Here is a 17085-nt window from a genome sequence, read left to right as displayed (position 1 = left end):
AGAGACACGAGGGCAAGAGAGTGCTAGATTATGGAGGGGAAAATGAAGACACAGCAGACTACAAGGAGGCAAATTCTGGAAAGAGATATAGCAGAAGGAGCAGAAAAAACGACCATGAAGGAGACAAGTGAATTCCATTTGACTATTCAAAACATCCCATACACTGCAAGTAACCATTTACTAGGACAGTCTTGGTGTTTACTGTATTATTGCAGTATTTTCCTACATCCCAGGTATGAGCCTGGTTTTATGACCTATCCACCTTTCTCACTTTGTCCTTAGCACCCAGTCTTCAAATTGCGTGACACGAAGTATTTGGCCAAAGACCAAAAAGCAGTGACACGCCTGTCCTGGTTTTATGTCCATACGTGGCAATTTACAGATTAATAGGAGTTAGTGCTCAAGCCTGGTTTAAAGCTCGTTCCTTCTCACATGGAGCAAGCCGTCATTACAAAATAAAACCTGGAGAAGCCAACTGGCCTCGGCCGCGTTGCCAGTGCTGCCGCAGGACCCCCGCGGGGGTGCGGGACCCGGAGCCCGGCAGCCGCGACGGCGGGGACCGCTGCCGTCTCTGCCGCTAGAGGGGGTTTCGGGACCTGTTTACCCGAGGAAGAAACGGGAACCGACTGCAGGTTCTAGGGAGCCCGGGCTGTATTTTGGCTCCGGGAGAAAAGGGAAGCGGCTGGGCGCGGATTACAGAGCGGGCAGGCGGTTTGCACGCTGGTTTGGGACGCGGAGTAGCTGGGTGGGTAAGGCTTAGATTGCCAAAGAAACTTTAATGCGCTTCCTCGCTCCCAAAGTAACTTTGTGTTAGAGACTCCCTGTTACGAAACATGGAAGGCTTTCATAAATCAGCGTCATGGCAAATAGGTTGTAAGCTTCTTACAGATCCCGTGCCAGCATGACGGTGTGCCATGCCACTCCTGTAGTGCCCACCTTCCTGTAGTCTTCCCACCCTCGTTTTATAAAGTGAGATGGAAGCTTTGGCTGGCAATAAAACACTGGAAAAGGGAACGAGAAGGGTAGTCATCAGGAGGAAGCCTCCAAGTGATGCTTTCTCTCGGCTTTTCCTCTTTACCACTTGCATATAAGACACAGGGCTGCGGTCCCGGCTGGTCGGCCCCAGACCCTCCATGCCCCCGCTGGATGCTGGAAGCCGCCCTCCGCGCGCCCCCAGAATCCCCGGGCCGGGAGCGCTGCAGGGGGAGGTGGGAGTGCGAACCCAAACTGGGGCCAGGCCGGGGTCCCGCACTCGCTGTGCACCTGGCAGGGCAAAACCCCGTGTTGGTGTCGGCCTGTTTTGGGGTTTTTTTTAGTAAGAAAAAAAAGGAGAGAGGGGAAAAAAAATAAAATGAAAAGGAAAGAAAGCGAAGGTGGGAGCTTGCCCGGAGGGAGGGAGAGCCCCGCGGGAACGGAGGGCAGCCCGCGAGGGCAGGAGGCGGACAAAGGGCGGCGGGGGCGAGGGGCGCAGCTCCTCCCCAGCCGTAGCGTCGCGGCAGCGGGGGTCTCCGCCGGGGCGGGGGGCGGCGGGGCGCAGCCGAGCGCGGAGCCCACACTGCGGCACCGCCGAGGGGGCACCGGCCGAGGCGCTCAACAGGCGCTGCCGCCCCGCCGCGACGGGGCCGGCACATGGCAGGAGCCGCGCTCGCTGCCAGCCCCGTTCCAGGCGGCGGCGGCCGGGAAGGGGCTCGGCCGCACCTCGGCGGGGCTACCGCGCCGCCGGGGCTCGCCCGAGCGGGACCCACCCTGCCCGCTCAGCCGGGGCGGCAGCCCGACCGGCAGCGCCGCCGCTTCCTTTGTGTGCGTGAGGGGAGCTGCGGCGGGTCCCCCCGGCGGGCTGTCAGCGCTGCCCGCGAGGAGGCGGGGAAGGGGAAGGGACGGGAAGGGAAGGGAGGAGGCGAGGGAAGGCGCTGGCAGGGCGGCTCTCGCGTCCCCGTCACAAGGTAAGCCCTGCTCCCCAGGGCGGAGAGCGGCGCTGGAAGCGCCGCGGGGCCCTTTGCCTGACCTGCCGAGCGGCTTCGCCCAGCCCCGGAGAGCGGCCGGCAGCGCCTCGGCGGGTCGCCGCCGCCTCCTGCTCCCCGGCGGCGCGGGGAGCCGAGCGCGGGCTGCGGCGGCGGCTCGGCGCGGCGCGGCTCCGGCACTTTGCGATGGGCAGGCGGCAGCGGCGGCCGGACAGCAGCGGGGGCCGACGCGGGGCTCGCAGCTAAGGCGCGAGGAGGAGGGACCATGGCCGCATCCAGTAACTCCAGTTTGTCCGGCTCGTCGGTTTCCTCCGGTAAGTTTCTCCAGCGAGCGCCGCATTTCTCCCCTCCCTCCATTTTAGCAGGCAGCTACCTGTCTGCAGAGCTCCTCGCCGTCCCGCTCGCCCCGACAGCGCGGCAGGCGCTCCCCGAGCCCCGGGCGGGCGCTCCCCCGGCAGGCGGCGATGCCCCTGCCCGGGGTCAGCTGTCCCTCAGGCGGCACCGAAGGGGAAAGCCGGGACGGGGGACGCGCGGCGGGGCCCAGTTCGCCTCCCCGCCGCCCTGCCGTGCCTTTGTGTGGGGTGAGGGAGAGGGAAGCCCCACGGCCGGCTCCCTCGCCGGGAGAGCAGCATCCCTCCTGGCTCGGGAAGGGGCGCGCCCGCGGCCCCCGCGCCTCCGCGGCCGGCGCGTTACCGGGAGCTCCCGCCGCGGGGTTTGGGGTGCCGAGGGCATTCAAAGACCAACGCGCATCCTCTGCCGTGGTCTCCGCGGTACGGGACCGGCTCCGTATCGCGCCCCGGCGCGTTGTGGTGCTCTGGGGCATGCAGGGGCTCCCAGGCGTGCCACTTGGTGGGTGCTGTGGCACACCTCGCGTTTTCAGTACTTCTACAGGACTGGGAACAATTAAATTCCCGATCCAGATAAAAAATGCTCCAGGTGACGGACTGCCCAGGGTTTCGGCCGCGGGGACCGTGCCGCGGGTGTGAGGAGCTTGTGCCTACTCTGGGTTTTGGGGGCGCTGGGTGGGAGGAGGTGCGGTGCGGCGCTCTGCCCCACTCACGGGGGGGCTGGCTGCACTGCAGACCCGCAGGAAAGCAGAAAAGTTACGGTGCGTTTTTAACCGAGACAGCCTGAAATTGAAAGCAGTGATAAAAGAGTACCACTGCCTGCTGCTTAGCTCACGAGCAGTTACTGTAATATTTAAGTTCTGAGAAATTGGCTGAGAGTAACATCCTGGCATTTTAGTGGGCTGAAGGAGTAAATAGAAGCATGAACAACTTTGGGGTTCAAGGAACTAGTGATTTAGTGTTTTATTTGAGGTGCCAGACTGAGATTTTGTAAGAGCGTTTCTTAAACAGAGCAATATGTGCTGTGAACAGCAGACAAGTTCCTCTGACTATCAATACAACTCTAGAAAAATATAAATAAATGTAAAGGGCAATGAGCAACTACATTTTTTTAAAAGACTATGTAACTTACACAACATATTCTATGCCACTGTTCCAGCGTTCAACACTTACAAAGAGATCTAAAGAAGGAACTAGGTCCTAAAAACATTTTTTTAACAGTTTGAACAAAAAACCACAAACATTGCGAGCCCGTATTGACTTGACTCAAAAGCACCTGAAAGAAGTAGGCACGAGAAATTCTGCCTTGTATTCACACTCACGATGCAAGAGTTGCAAGACCAGAATGAAAATAAGCAAGAATCCAGCCAACTTTATGGCTTGTTAGTGAAGGTACTCATTTGGGCAATGTGGTTTTATTTTATGCATCATTTGTATGTTTTTACATATGAGTTATGTGATAAAACCAGAAACAACTTTAAAAGCCCAGACTGGAACCTATGACTGTCTTCCTTGGTGCTTTAACCATTAAGCTGCAGAAGCATGTTCCCAGCTTGGAGAAAGTGTGTAGCTCCCTTGCTCCATGAATCTTATGGTCTTTCTTGCATGCTGCTCCAGTGTCTGCAGGAGGATGCTGAATGCATACCTCTGAATCCCCTCTGGCTTGACTGAACTGGGCTTCAGGATCTGTCTTGTGACCTGAGAGATATGTCTACCCTGTGCTGTTGGTTCAAATACCTGAAATGCAGGGAAGAGTGGGAGTTCAGGCACATTCTTGGTGTGAGCAGTTGATGTCATCCAACTCCAGGTGGCCTCCTGCTCACCAGCTAACTCTAGCTCCAAAATTAACATCCAGCCAATGAACTGAGGTCTGGGCTTTAGCTGTACATCATTAAAAGATGTATATGTATCAGGAGTTGACAGTACCCTGCTTTGTATGAAGCCTTAGCTACAGCCTACAACGGTTTATGGTTTATCTTTTGTTTTGTATTTTTGCAAGCATGAGCACAGCTGAGTCTTGGCCCATGCCTGGGGCTCTTGGGTGCCACAGTAGTACAACTAATAAATACTGTCAAGTACTCCATAAAGCAACTGAGTGCCCTTGACTTTCATAACTTATGACCTTGGAGTGGTTTTTGGTTTTGTTCCAGTTTATTCAATCTATATTTCTTCTATGCATATACTAACCAGAAGTTAAATTTGCTGCAGCCTGATAAAGTTTCCAATATTAGTAGACACACCATATCTGAGTATGTGCAGCTGTATTCTGGCTGGCTGTGGTTTAAGTTCCCGGAACTCAGCAAGTCTTACAGCATTTTTTTTACATGGTCTAAACAAACAGTCTTGCCTTAAAATTTAATTTGGTAGAATTTATATGTATGCTTAGGTTGCTGATATGAAGATTTCCAAATAATATAATTATTTCTATTCCACAGAAGAGGGAAGGTTGTACTACCACAATACATTTTACTAATAGAAAAACGAAGCGAAGTTTGAGGTTGATAGCAGAATACCACGCTGCAGGACTCAGTTCCACCACTACTTATGAATGCTGCCAAAGCTTGAGAATGTGTTACTACAAGTGACCATTTGTGATGGAGCATTTCTGCTTCAATTCCTGCCAATTCCTGTCAATGAGAAAATTAAACAGTTCAAATACATTTATTGTGAGGAAGCTGCCCAAGAATTTTATGGTGTAGGTATTCTGCTTGCCCACTTATATTTCTGTAAATGTGCAAGTGGGATTTATAGTCTGCACTTGAACTTGTGTCTACATTAAAGGCCAGAATCTGGTTCTGTTCTGGAGTGGTTATTTATGAGCACTACCTGCCCAGTGTCATGGCAGGGTGGTGAGCTGTAGCTGTTGTACAGATGGGGAGCTAACATGCATGGAGAGCTACGACTTTAACTATCCACTAATGGTAAAGCAAGTACTCATACTTAGGAAGCTGTTACTCCTTTGATTTCACAGCTGGAGGATCAGTCCCTCCTTCAGAGCTTCTGTCTGTGGTCTGTGTACTCATCTCAAGAGCCACTGTGAGGCTGCTAATTATAGGTTCAATAGTATTAAGTACTTGTTACAGGCCCCATCTGACAGAAGCCTATGAAGGACGTTTTTCAGTAAGCTGGCACTCACCGGTAACAAAATCTACAGGAGAGCCACGGGTATTTGTATTGTATTTCTTCATATACAGCTCTCTGCTTTTGGTAACAGAACTTAAGCTGCCCTGAAAACCAACTGTCGTGTTTGAAGTGGCTGGAGGAGAAAGAGGGGTAATATGCTGGGGGGAGAAGGGGGCATGGTAAGCAATTACATTACATATTCTTCTTTGGACCTTGGATAAATCTGCACACCATATAAAAAGCTGAAATTATAATTACTTCCATTGGGAATTCCACTTTACTTTCCTGTAATCTCTTCTTTAACTCATACCCAGGTGATCTATTAGCTGTATTCATTGCAAACCCCTAAATTTTTTTCTTCTGCCTAGAGGAAGTGCTGATTTAACCACCACCAGCATCTTTTCTTTCTCTCCTATCCTCTAAAGAGAACTGTGCATGTTTTTATGCTTTCCTTCATGCTGCAGTCTCCTTTAAATAGACATTCCCTTGCCACTGCCTGTCTTAGTAGCGACCCTTATTCTCACTCATTATAATCTTTCTTTTTAAAAACTTTTTTCTGTTACTGAAACTTCTCAGCTTTTTCCTGGCAAACAGTCCCCCTCTCCCACTCTGTTACTAGCTGCCTCCAGTTTCCTCCACCCAGTAGCCAAATACTATTATACAGAACTGATGAACTTGAGACTTGACTTTCTGGAATGTAAATAGAAGCTTGAGTGAAGAGACCTTTGTGGCTGTGCCTGGTTTGCTTCTCAAAAAAGCAACAAATGCAGCATGTTTCCCACCTAGGCTCTGTGCAGTGGTATATCTAGGCATTGTACTTCTTTACGCCATCCAAAGTTAGTACAAAGTGGCCATAAATCCCAGCTGCCTATAAAGCTGCCATTCTGCTTGAGAGGTCTTATGCCAGATACCCTCTGCAGATATACTCAGCAGCAGGTGGATAGGTTAGATAGCTTGGGCTGGCTGTCAGGTGAGGGTCCACACTAAAGGTAAATGCAGGTACAAGCCTGATAAATGACAGTGTGTAATCAGGCTGCTTCCGACAGCAGGACTCAGACTGTGCCAAAACCCTTGCCTGAGCCTGTGCTGTGAGAGCGGTGACACTGCAAGAATTTGGATGAAGACCCAAGGCAAATATGTAAATGTATGTGCCAGTGTACCCAGTATTTTGTTTTTCTTTGAGCTCCAAAGACAAGTTTGCAGGTGTTAGGCTGAAGGGATGGCTCAGCATCTTTCTGCTTCCCATCTGAATTGGTGCTTCTTCATGTGCTTTGTTAGCATTTTGAGTAATACCTGTCAGTAGAGCAGGTGAAAGAGTTAAAACACATAGGCAAGATTTCTGCTACAGGCCTGGAGAAGAGCTTGTGTGTTTTGTCAGGGTATTTTTACTTTTCAGCTGGGTCCACTGCTCTAATAAAAGACAGCTGCTTCTCCCCCCAGTCCCCTGTTTTTGTAAACTCAGATACTGTATAGAAGACTGTTATAAAGTCAAGTCACTGATTTTTGATGGTTTTTTTTTATTGCAAATCAAACTTTTTTTTTTTTGTCTTGAAGCTCAGAGAAAAAGGCCTTTAAGTATCATTTAAGCAGTGATCCTTATTTAATTAATAATTAAGTTTATGGTTTATAAACTAATACTTGCAATAAATTGAAAGGCAACAGATTGCTGGAGTTTTTTAATAAGTGAGCATGAGTTGTTTAAAGAAAGCATAGTCCTCAACTATGTGTTTTTACACACCATCTACATTTTGAGAAGGATAAAAAAACACTTATCAAGGGGAGAAGAAAAATCTTTGATGGTTCCAGTAACTTAACAAGGTCAAAATAAAATATTAAAGGCTCATGACTCTCTGGGGGTCATGAAGGTGCTATGATGTGAAATAGGCAGGATATATTATAAAAATGAAAGTCAACATGGACCAATTTTAATTAAGATGCAAGCAAGTGGGAAGAAATGAAATTACTATTGTACATAGATTCAGAGAGATTCTAATTGGGAAAAAGATTAGTAAATGAAAATAGATGTTTATTCTTAATGATTTAATAGAAATAGTGTTGTGAAACTGGCACATGAAAGCTATTTAAATCATGCTGTCATTATGCTGATAAGGTGCTACTTTTGATTTTTAAAAAGGCAATAAGGGGTTTTTAATTTCTGTTCCTCATGCCAAGCTTCTGCTGGCCAGGGTGTTCTTGCTCTAAATTAAAGCTGAAGTCTTTTGTATCTGATGATTACCAAGAACTCACCATTCTTATTAAAAATAATAGAAATTAAAAAGGGAAAAATGAGAAAGTACTCCATTCTGATGTAGTGATTGATTCAACAGTTAGTTACTGAACATGTAGGCTGTGATTATTGAGAATAAAATAGCCTGGAAACTGGTACAATGCATGTCTGCTTCACAATTTAGCTTGTAAGCACTCATGCTCTGTAAACCAAAAGTCTTATTTTTCTTACGGATCTGCTTGTCTCGCAGACATATGTAGAGGATCAGGTGAACAGTCTTTCATGCTGTCATGCTGATGACCTTTTTGGATATCCGTTCTATTGATGAGTTCTTGCCTCCTGTTTGATGGTCCTAAGGAAGCTTACATATGCCAAATGCTGAGTGACTGTAGACAGGAATGTTTTTACATTGGAGAGTGTTATAATGAGTCCTCTTGTATCCCCATGCCCATAATGTCTGAAATACTTGAAATTATAATAATTTGGCTACTATGGTACATAGGTAAGTCTTAAACCTGGTGTTTTAGACAAAAAAAAAATTAAGTTGATTTGTTTATATACATACCTTTGGCTAAAGGGCAGCACTGGCTGGATTGACCTCGCTTGCAACATTGAATGCTGGCAGAAGCTGTTCCCATGCTGGGGAGGCAGTCTGTTGTCACTCTTTCTTCTCTTCTACAAAAGCAAGAGACACTGAGGAGATTAAATATTTGGAGAACTCTGTGTTCAGGAATGGCACATTAATATTTCATGAAAAAGCTTTTGTTGCAGGCAAATGTAGCAGGATTTATACAAGAGGCCATAAATCTCTAATTCTAGATATATCACATTTTTTACAGGTGTAGTCACAGTTTGTCTAAGAATTATACAGTATCTAGTGTAAATGTGTAGTTTTAACTGCTGTGAATAATGACCCATTCTTGCTGTCTTTTTCTGACCTTTGATTATGAGAATGTAAATTTGAATGTTGCATTTGAAGGTGGTTATTACCAACTGTGAATCATGCAGAATTCAGCAATAATGGTTTCACCACCCTGTTTTACTCAGCAATAGTCCAAATCCCAGGGCTGGAGGGTGAGTGTATCCCTGCAGCAGGAAACTGATTTTGCAATAGTGTTCTCATAACATTAACACACTTCAAAGTTTGCCAGTGAAACTTGACAGCACAGGCTGATGTATTTGGTAAGGTTAGGAGAGGTTAAAGGGTTTTTAAAATTCAGAAGAATACACAAGTATCACATGCCTTGCTTCTGGTATTATTGATCAAGGTCATCACAAAAGAATCAGTTTAGTAAATAAGACATCTGTTCTGAGGATATCTTTATCAGGCAGTCCGATTTCACAGGACAAGGTGTTTCCAGTATGGTGCTATTTCTGACAGTGTAGAAAGTACTAGGTGGGCACTTTCTTACCGTCAGTAAATCACGTGTCACCTGCTGTGACCTGTGTGTCAAGTCACATTTCTCAGTTTCTTCTTACAAGCTTGTCATGTAGCTGTTCCTCTCCTTCCTTCTCATCTTCTTGTTGGCTGCTTAAACATCACTTGTAGCTTTTAGATAAAGTGACGTGTGTTTATGGTGTTACACTTCTTATTTCATCACGGAACAAAAATGGATGTTAGAAGAGATGGAGACCTCAGTTTGTAAGTGAGGCTCAGCTGTTGAGTAGATGTTTAATTGCTAAAAATGTGTCTTATCTTGACAGATCAATTGGTTAAATGTTTGGCTTTGTGTATGGCAAGGAAGAAAAATGACAAGTACACGTCATGTACAGGTGTATGGCACAGCCATTGCAAAGGCAGGCAGAAGGTAGAAAGTAGTTCTGCCTGGGAGAAGGTAGTTCTCCTCCAGCAGTGTGCTGTGTGCCAGAGGACATGTGCTGTGGTCAAAAGCAAAAGAAGCCCAAGAGCTCTTTCAGCATTGTTTGCCATCAAAAGTCGTGGATATCTGCTGTAATATTTTTCTGCTGTGTGAAGCTGCACTGATACCACCTTAATTCCCCAAGAAACTAGATCAGATTGCCCCAAGGGAAAGAGGAAAGGATGGAGGGATCGTGAGAGACCCAGGCAAATACTCAGTTTTCAGCTTCTCCAAGGCATCGATATGGTTGCTGTTAAAGCCAGTTGAGCGGAGCTTTTTGTGTGGTTGAACCCTACCTTTCTGTGCATGTAGCACTGTGATATTTTGGCATATTCTGCAGTGCTGTGGCCGCACAGACAGTGCTAGCCTTTGTATATCCCGTTTTTAAGCAGTTACAATGTGTGTAAGCATGTATAACTTAATAGTAAACCTTGTCTTCTGAGCAAGAGTTCAGGGTTAGACACTTCCTAGAACAGACATACATTAACTGTGGACCTCTTTGGCACGGAAAATTAGAGATGCTGGTGGCTGACCTGGGCTGTTAGCACATTTAGATAACTTTACAGGAGAAAGATCCATCTACTGCTGTTAAGCCCAATGATACCAGCTCTGCCTGAAGTCCCTGAGCTGTATGTAAGCTGGGAAGCTGGTGAAATATGTACGCTATAAAGCTGCTGTATTCCTTAACACTTCCTTATGGATCCACTGATAGTCACTGTGAGAGATAATCTACTGATCTGGCCTGTCGTTGCCGTTCTTATCTGTAGAGCTGGTAGAGTTACTGCTGCTGAATCAGCACACCTTCACTTCTAGCTCCTGAGTTCTAAAGCCAAGGGCTCCTAAAAGAGACAAAAAACTGGGGGTGAGTTTGAAATATGGAATGTTGATGTTATGTTTAGCAGGTTTAAACCAAAACCAAAACCTGCACCTGCGTTACATGGAGACCTGATAGGAAAATCTTACTAATCATGTGCTGTATTGAAAAGTATATAAATTTGTCTCAATCTCCCTTTCTTGCTTTGATTGAAAGGCTTTTTCCCTCTTCTGCTTTGCCTTATGAATACATGAACCAGCTGGATTTACGATCCAGCTACAGCTGGATCACATTTCATTCTTTCTGATTCCACTATTAAGGCTAGCAATTAATGAACTTTCAAGAGCTGTAACAGAATTTTTCATATAAGGTTCCTCAGAGCTCCAAGATTTAGGGCTTTACAAAAAACCTGAATGTTGCAATCAAATTTTTGTAGTGCACAGAAGTGTCATAAAGCTAAATTAATTATTTGTTAAAGATTTGGTTTGTTAATGAAAAACCCTTTATGAAGACAAGGTGTTAAGTCCTGACCCTTCAAGCTGCTTGGTCCCTTCTGTTCCCACTTCATTGAGTTAGTAAATCAGCAGCTACTGGCTGGGGTAGCTGCTTTTCTGAGTAGTTTTATCCAGTTTCCATTAAAGTAGCATTTGCTGTTTTGATGGGACAAATTATTATAAGGTATCTGGTAAAACTCCACTCATCCAAGTACATAACTTATTTAATATTCAGTTGATTTACATTATATATATATATATAACATGTCAGTTCATTGGTGATGAATTTCCAAGGATTATGTACAAGACTCAAATTATATGTAATTTCTATAAATACCTGCTTCTTGAGGGAGCATACTCTCCATAACTCCTGATCTTCTGCCAGGCAAACCAAGATTATGGACAGCTTTTAGCATCATGATGTGATAGCTCTCTATTTGTCTTATTTTGCAATCTGAAGCATGTAGTTAGAATGTTTCATGTTGACAAATGAATTTACTGAAAGAATATTGAACCCTTTGATGCCTTAACAAAAAATGGATAGAAAAATTTCAATTTTAAGCTTCCTCATGCTCATTCATGTCTAATATATTGGTGTATGTTGGAAATTTTGCTTAAGCTTAGAGATTAAATATAAATAATGAAATAGAACTTGCTGTCATGGATGAAATTTAAGGCTGGAAGATATATTAAGCCATGAAAATAGTGATTGACAGGCATGCTTTTTTCTCCTGTTCCATTATGACACTAAAACCAGCATTAAATCAGTATGCCATTGAGAAATAAAGAGAGCAGGAGGATGGAGGTAAGTAGATGTCATACTGGTGAGAATTCACAAAGTTATGTAGACAAAAAAATAGATATGTTTTTATTTTGGTTGTACAAAAAGAAGAATCAGGATCCTGAACCCTGTTTACAACGCAGGTTGCTGTATCAGCCCATGTTATTTACCAGGGTAGAAATGTATGGTTTTTTAATGTAGAATTGCTGGTCATTTTGGTAGTAGATGAGTACACCTAAGCATGGGAGAAAGAGAGCCTGATGCAAAATGCTGAATGTTGGGTTCAGGCCTTACCTGGTGTTTCTGAGTGAGCACATGAACAGATGAGCTCTAAGGCATAGCATCAGTCCCTGGCCACAAAAGCTTAGGTTATAGCCCCTTTTCCTCCACTTGAACCAACAGCTGACTGTCAAAGTGAAGAATTATCCTGTGTTGTGGTAGCATTTCAGGTACACATGTGAGGCAGTATTTCTAGGATACGAAATTCCAGGGGTTTATGGACCTCTCCAAGAGCTGCATTTCCATCGACACAGTGCCTGGAGTGACCAATGTGGTGGCTTTCCCTATAGCAGTTTGAGTGATTTCTCCTGCAATTTGAAGAAGTATTGTGAATACATGAGGTTTTCTGGGCGTGCTTTTGGGTAGCATGGCTGCCTCGTGCTTTTGCACATTGCTAAACAGTTGTTTTATTTCCTTTCAGAATTGATGGATTAATTCCTTCAATAAGCTCCAAGAAAGAAAACCCATGAAACTCTCCTCCCAAATCCATTAAATTGCCTTATACCATTGATTTTAAAAATAAACCTGAAAAAATGAAATATAAGTGCAAAACCAGAGTTAAGTGTATTATTTTTAATGATTACTGTAACAGTAAATCTTTAAGCACTGGCAACTTAAGAAATCAACAGATAGTGTGTGATTTCTTCTAGCACTACAAAATACAGCAGATGTGTACAGGTTTGTTTGTTTGCACGTGAAAGCTATTTTGAAAAAAGGTCGTAAGAGCTATAATGAAAAAAAAATATTTTCAGACATGGAATTATTATGGAATAGTTACTCTGGAACAGCTATTCCTGAACACTGTTCAGTTATGTTATAGTAATGTAGATCATTGACTTAAAAGGTGTAGAAATACAGCATTAATTATACTCATTTGTTGAGTAACGTTAAGCTTCTCATCTTTCTTTTTCCTTTCTGCTGCATATGTTCTTGAAAGCTCATTGCTCCCTTTTTTCAGACAGAATGCATTCCTGGCATCAGAAATTTAAAACTGAACCTGCCATTTTCAAGGAATTTTTTCTTCTTTTATTTAGTTTTGTGTTGTTTAGCCCAGATGGTGGTTTAACTATAAAAGGATGAAATGAAGATAAAGATGATTAATTTCAGAGAAAAACCTTGCTAAACAAAACAGGTCATTATTAGTTAGAGGTGTTCATAGGCATGTGAGAGGTGCAGTCAGGACTGGAGGTCTGCTTTGCTGAATGTTGTTGAACAGGATATTACAATTAATACTGTATCATTTATGCTGACAATACATTTATATAGAGATCAGGTGAAAAAGCCACAGAGAAGTTAGTAGCTTTATAAATATAGAATAAATGCCTGTTGGGGGAACAAAAATCTTGTAAATTGAAAAATGCTAGGAGCATGAGGGTAGTGTGTGTAAACTACAGTCAGAATGGTGAAGAACTGGCACACTTTTGCTAAGGACATGTATCCAAATGTGTGTGTATGTTTAAGAAACTAAAAGGAATGAGAATGTTGAGGAAAATAGCAGGAAATTGCTCCCTGCCCCCCATGAGCCATTTCTTCTTTAATTCTGTTAACTAAGAAGAAGGAGGCACATTGTCTTTAAAGAGTCACTGCAGAGAACTTTGGCGTGGAAAACCTTTTCTGTCTTGTGTTTGTTTTAGATCCTTTGATCTCTTTTGGTTTGATGAGTGTGTGTCATCACTTGGTATTACAATTGCTTCCTCTTGCTCAGATATGACAGTAATAAATACATTCACTGAAAGTGTAATTTAAAATTTATATTATTCACAGTTATTGGCAAGTACTGTAGCTTAAATGATGAAAATGAGGGAGAGTCTGGTTCAGGTTGATTTTTTTAAAAAGAATTTATTTGACTTACCAATAGGCATAATAAGCTTATGAAAATAGACTTTTCAAAAATTAAGTAAGAAAAAACTCAATATAAAATGATTGTAAGTGTAACTGAGTAGTGTAATTTACTTTCACTTTACAGGAAAAGGCTTTCAGCTCTACCTCTTAAGCAGCTTTAGAAAATGGCACACTGACTCCTGGCAGTAGTGTATTGATTGAAAGCGTCCAAAGCATCTAGAAAGCATAAGTGTACATAAATTTGTCTAAAAGGGATGTGTTTTATAGAAGGAAACTCCATCACTGTCTAAGGTTTGTAAGAAGTGTATTAACTTCAAAAGTACCGGAAATACTATAATATATAATTAAAAGCTTGGTAACGGCAGGATTTCTTTAAAAACTCTCTTTTTCATCACCCTGTGATGAAGATTAGTTAAATACTTAACTAATCTTCACAGAACCTGTTTCACAACTGGGAAGAAATTAGGCAGAAAAATGAAAACACTCAGCTACTATCATGAATAAAAATTAAAGTCTAGATGGAGTAAAAATAGAAGATTTCTCAGGAAACATTCTCTGTTCATCAGCGAATGAATTGAGGTCCCTCCTTGGACCTCATTGGTAACTTTGCCTCATATAAAGGATGTATTTTTTCCCCCATTCTTATTGTTTACCTTATTTTGGTTTTGTGTAACAGTGTGTCCTAATTTGTCTTATACATTTTTGGTTCCTTTTATTAAATCAGCTTACAACATGCTTTGTGTCAGTAAAATTTAGATAGATTTCTTTTTGTTTATTCCTCCTTTCTCATATATACTCTCTTCTTCCAGATGTAAAGCTTTTCTATGCTTAGGCTTGCGGTTAGGTAGACTTAAGTTTAAACCAGTTAAGTAACTGCAAGAAATGTCAATGACATGAACAGTGTCATCATGGATTTATGTTCTAACAGTTACTTAGTCTGATGCTGACTTTCCACATCCTTGATGATCAGATTGTTCCCTAGTAAACATTTCAGAACAGATTTATTCACTGCTACGTACTTAAAGAAGTTGGTGCTGTTCATTTCTGCGGCTGTTGAGCGCCATTTGGAATAGCAGCTGCTGAGGTAACGATTTGGACATGTCCCCTACCATCCTTGAAAGGAGAAACATCGTGGGCGCACAAAACCTTTCCAAAATATCAACGACATGCAAGCCTGAAAGCATTTGCATATTTTATTTTAACAGATTTTTTTCCCACCATGAATATGTTTATCTTGCTTGCAGATACTGAGTCTGTTTGTGTGATGTCAAGCAGGAATGACTTCAGGACTTTCTGTATATCTAGGGCTCCCATAAGCTCAGGAGCAAGGGCATTTTCTTTCTGATTACCTGCCAGGTTGTGACAAACTTAAAGAAATATGATCTTATGGGTAAGACTCAGTAGTCAGCTCAGTTTACTGTATCCTGTGATTTATTGGAGCCTGCAGTCCATGTAATGGGAGATGCCAGCTCTCATTTGAAGGAACTCTAGGAAAGAATGAGAAACTCACCTTCAGGCCTGGACCAGATTTCTGAAATACTGAGAAAAAAAGAGATTTGTAGTGAGGTTATTACTTGAAACCAAACCAAATTTTAAGCCAACCTGTCTTCATCTCACTGCTCCTCCAAAAACAGCCAGACCTCCACCCTTCTGCCTAGTAAACAAACCAGTCTTTATAATCCGTAATCCTAAAGGACCAAATCTTGGGGAAAATAAGCTGAGTCATCAGAGAGTCTGGCTTTAAGTGTTCTATGAGAAGTTAAGTTCTAGAACTAGTTGACCTGTCAGAGCAGTGTTCAGTTCCTGTCAGTGCAAAAGGGAATCAAAACAGATCTGCTACTAAATGTCTGAATCTGTAGTTCTACTGTTGGGTTTATATTGTCAGGGATATTTTTTCTTTGGACAGGCTTAGTAAGAGGAATATAAAAATCAGCCTTACAATGATACAAGTATGAAGAGACTATCTCCAGCCCTTCACAGAACTTTGTGAAAATGTCCTGCTCATGCTGGTCCTTGCTCTCCCTGCCTTTGGAAATAGTGGAATAAATGTAGCAGAAGGTAGATGAGCTGAAAAAGTATGACGGGGGACAAACAATATTCCTGCAAGATGACTTTGTCACCATTCTATTTTCCCTGTTCTGGGTCCCTTTGCAGGATATGAGCCCATGCTGGGCAGCTGGCTGTAGCACAGCAGCCAGAACAGCCACTAGAGCTTGTTTGTGTAGGAAGAGCTGCTTGCGTGGCCACAGGCTCAGCTACAGCCCCGTGTCCTCCTTCCACCTGCTCCCACCAGCCAGTGCTGCATAAGGATAGGAAAAAAGTGTGTAGTAAACTCTTCCGGGGTATTCTGCTGGCATCCAGCAATCTGTGGCTTGGGAACTTCCTGAGACAAAAAGCTGGGCTCTGAAGTTTAATATATATTTTTTATTCTTGTATTTGATGTCATGAATTTGGTAAGTTGTTATGTGGACCCATGTAAACTTTGAACATCCTGTGAAGAAGAGCTCCAGACTTTGAATGTATTATGCACAAAAAGATGCCTTTTTCAGTTGCTTTTGAACTCGTAATGGCTAATTTTATTTCATACACCATACCGCTTTTATTTGACTAAACAGTGAAAATTAAATTTTATACATGTGTGAAATCTGAAGCAGCATAAAGCCCTTTATCGTTGTGCCACAGTCAACTCTTTTCCAGCCTGAAGAGTCAGAGGGTACTTGACCAATCCTTGTTTGGGATACCCTACCTATCCTTGGTCATCCACAATTATTTCTCCTCTCCTGTCCTCAGGTAATCCTATAAAAATGGACCAGAAATTGAAACAGTCATCATGTGATGGATGCATTTTATATTTATTCCACTGAAACTAGGATGTGTTTTTGCTTCCTTAGTATTTGCTTTTCTTTTTCTCAAGTGGTATTTTCATGCTTTAATGAGAGTTGTGTTGACTTGCCTAATATAACATTTTATCATGTGTCTGCCAATACTATTCTTTCTAATAGTTTCTACCAATTTGCCCAGTTCAAATATCAGACTGCCGGATTTTTTTTTGGCTTTCTCTTGGGGCCCTTTATAAAACGTTCATGGTGTAAGCCATTTTGCAGTCCTTTGATTCTGAGGCAGTCTGAAAAGAGGCTGTTACTCAGAGTGCTGTTTCATCCATGAGTTCCTTAGGAATGCTTTCATAGTATCTTCTGATCTGTGCAAATTGTTATTGTTCATATGTTCGTTCTGTAGCCTTTTCCACTGAAATCTCCATTTAAAATGTATGATCCAACCAGTACCTCATAAAGAAAAGTTCTGACATGGCAGCTTCTCTTGGTTCTGGATTCCCTGTATGCAGAGCTCAAAATACTTA

The 17085-nt window shown here is 43.2% G+C and overlaps 1 protein-coding gene across 1 annotated transcript in view; it reads left to right on the top strand.

The window, feature by feature from the left end:
- The first annotated feature begins 2126 nt into the window (after nt 1-2126).
- The window catches only part of CHN2 (chimerin 2), a 163293-nt gene continuing 148334 nt past the window's right edge, over nt 2127-17085 (top strand). Inside the window, exon 1 of the mRNA XM_048302692.1 lies at nt 2127-2275. Coding sequence (XP_048158649.1) covers nt 2227-2275 — 49 coding nt within the window. The 5' untranslated portion in view covers nt 2127-2226. The remainder of the gene's footprint in view (nt 2276-17085) is intronic.

This window comes from Corvus hawaiiensis, chromosome 1, assembly GCF_020740725.1.
Source record: "Corvus hawaiiensis isolate bCorHaw1 chromosome 1, bCorHaw1.pri.cur, whole genome shotgun sequence".
Classification (NCBI taxonomy): Eukaryota; Metazoa; Chordata; class Aves; order Passeriformes; family Corvidae; genus Corvus; species Corvus hawaiiensis.
The sequence above is the reverse complement of the archived record's forward strand: the minus strand, read 5'-3'. Positions and strand labels throughout refer to the sequence as shown.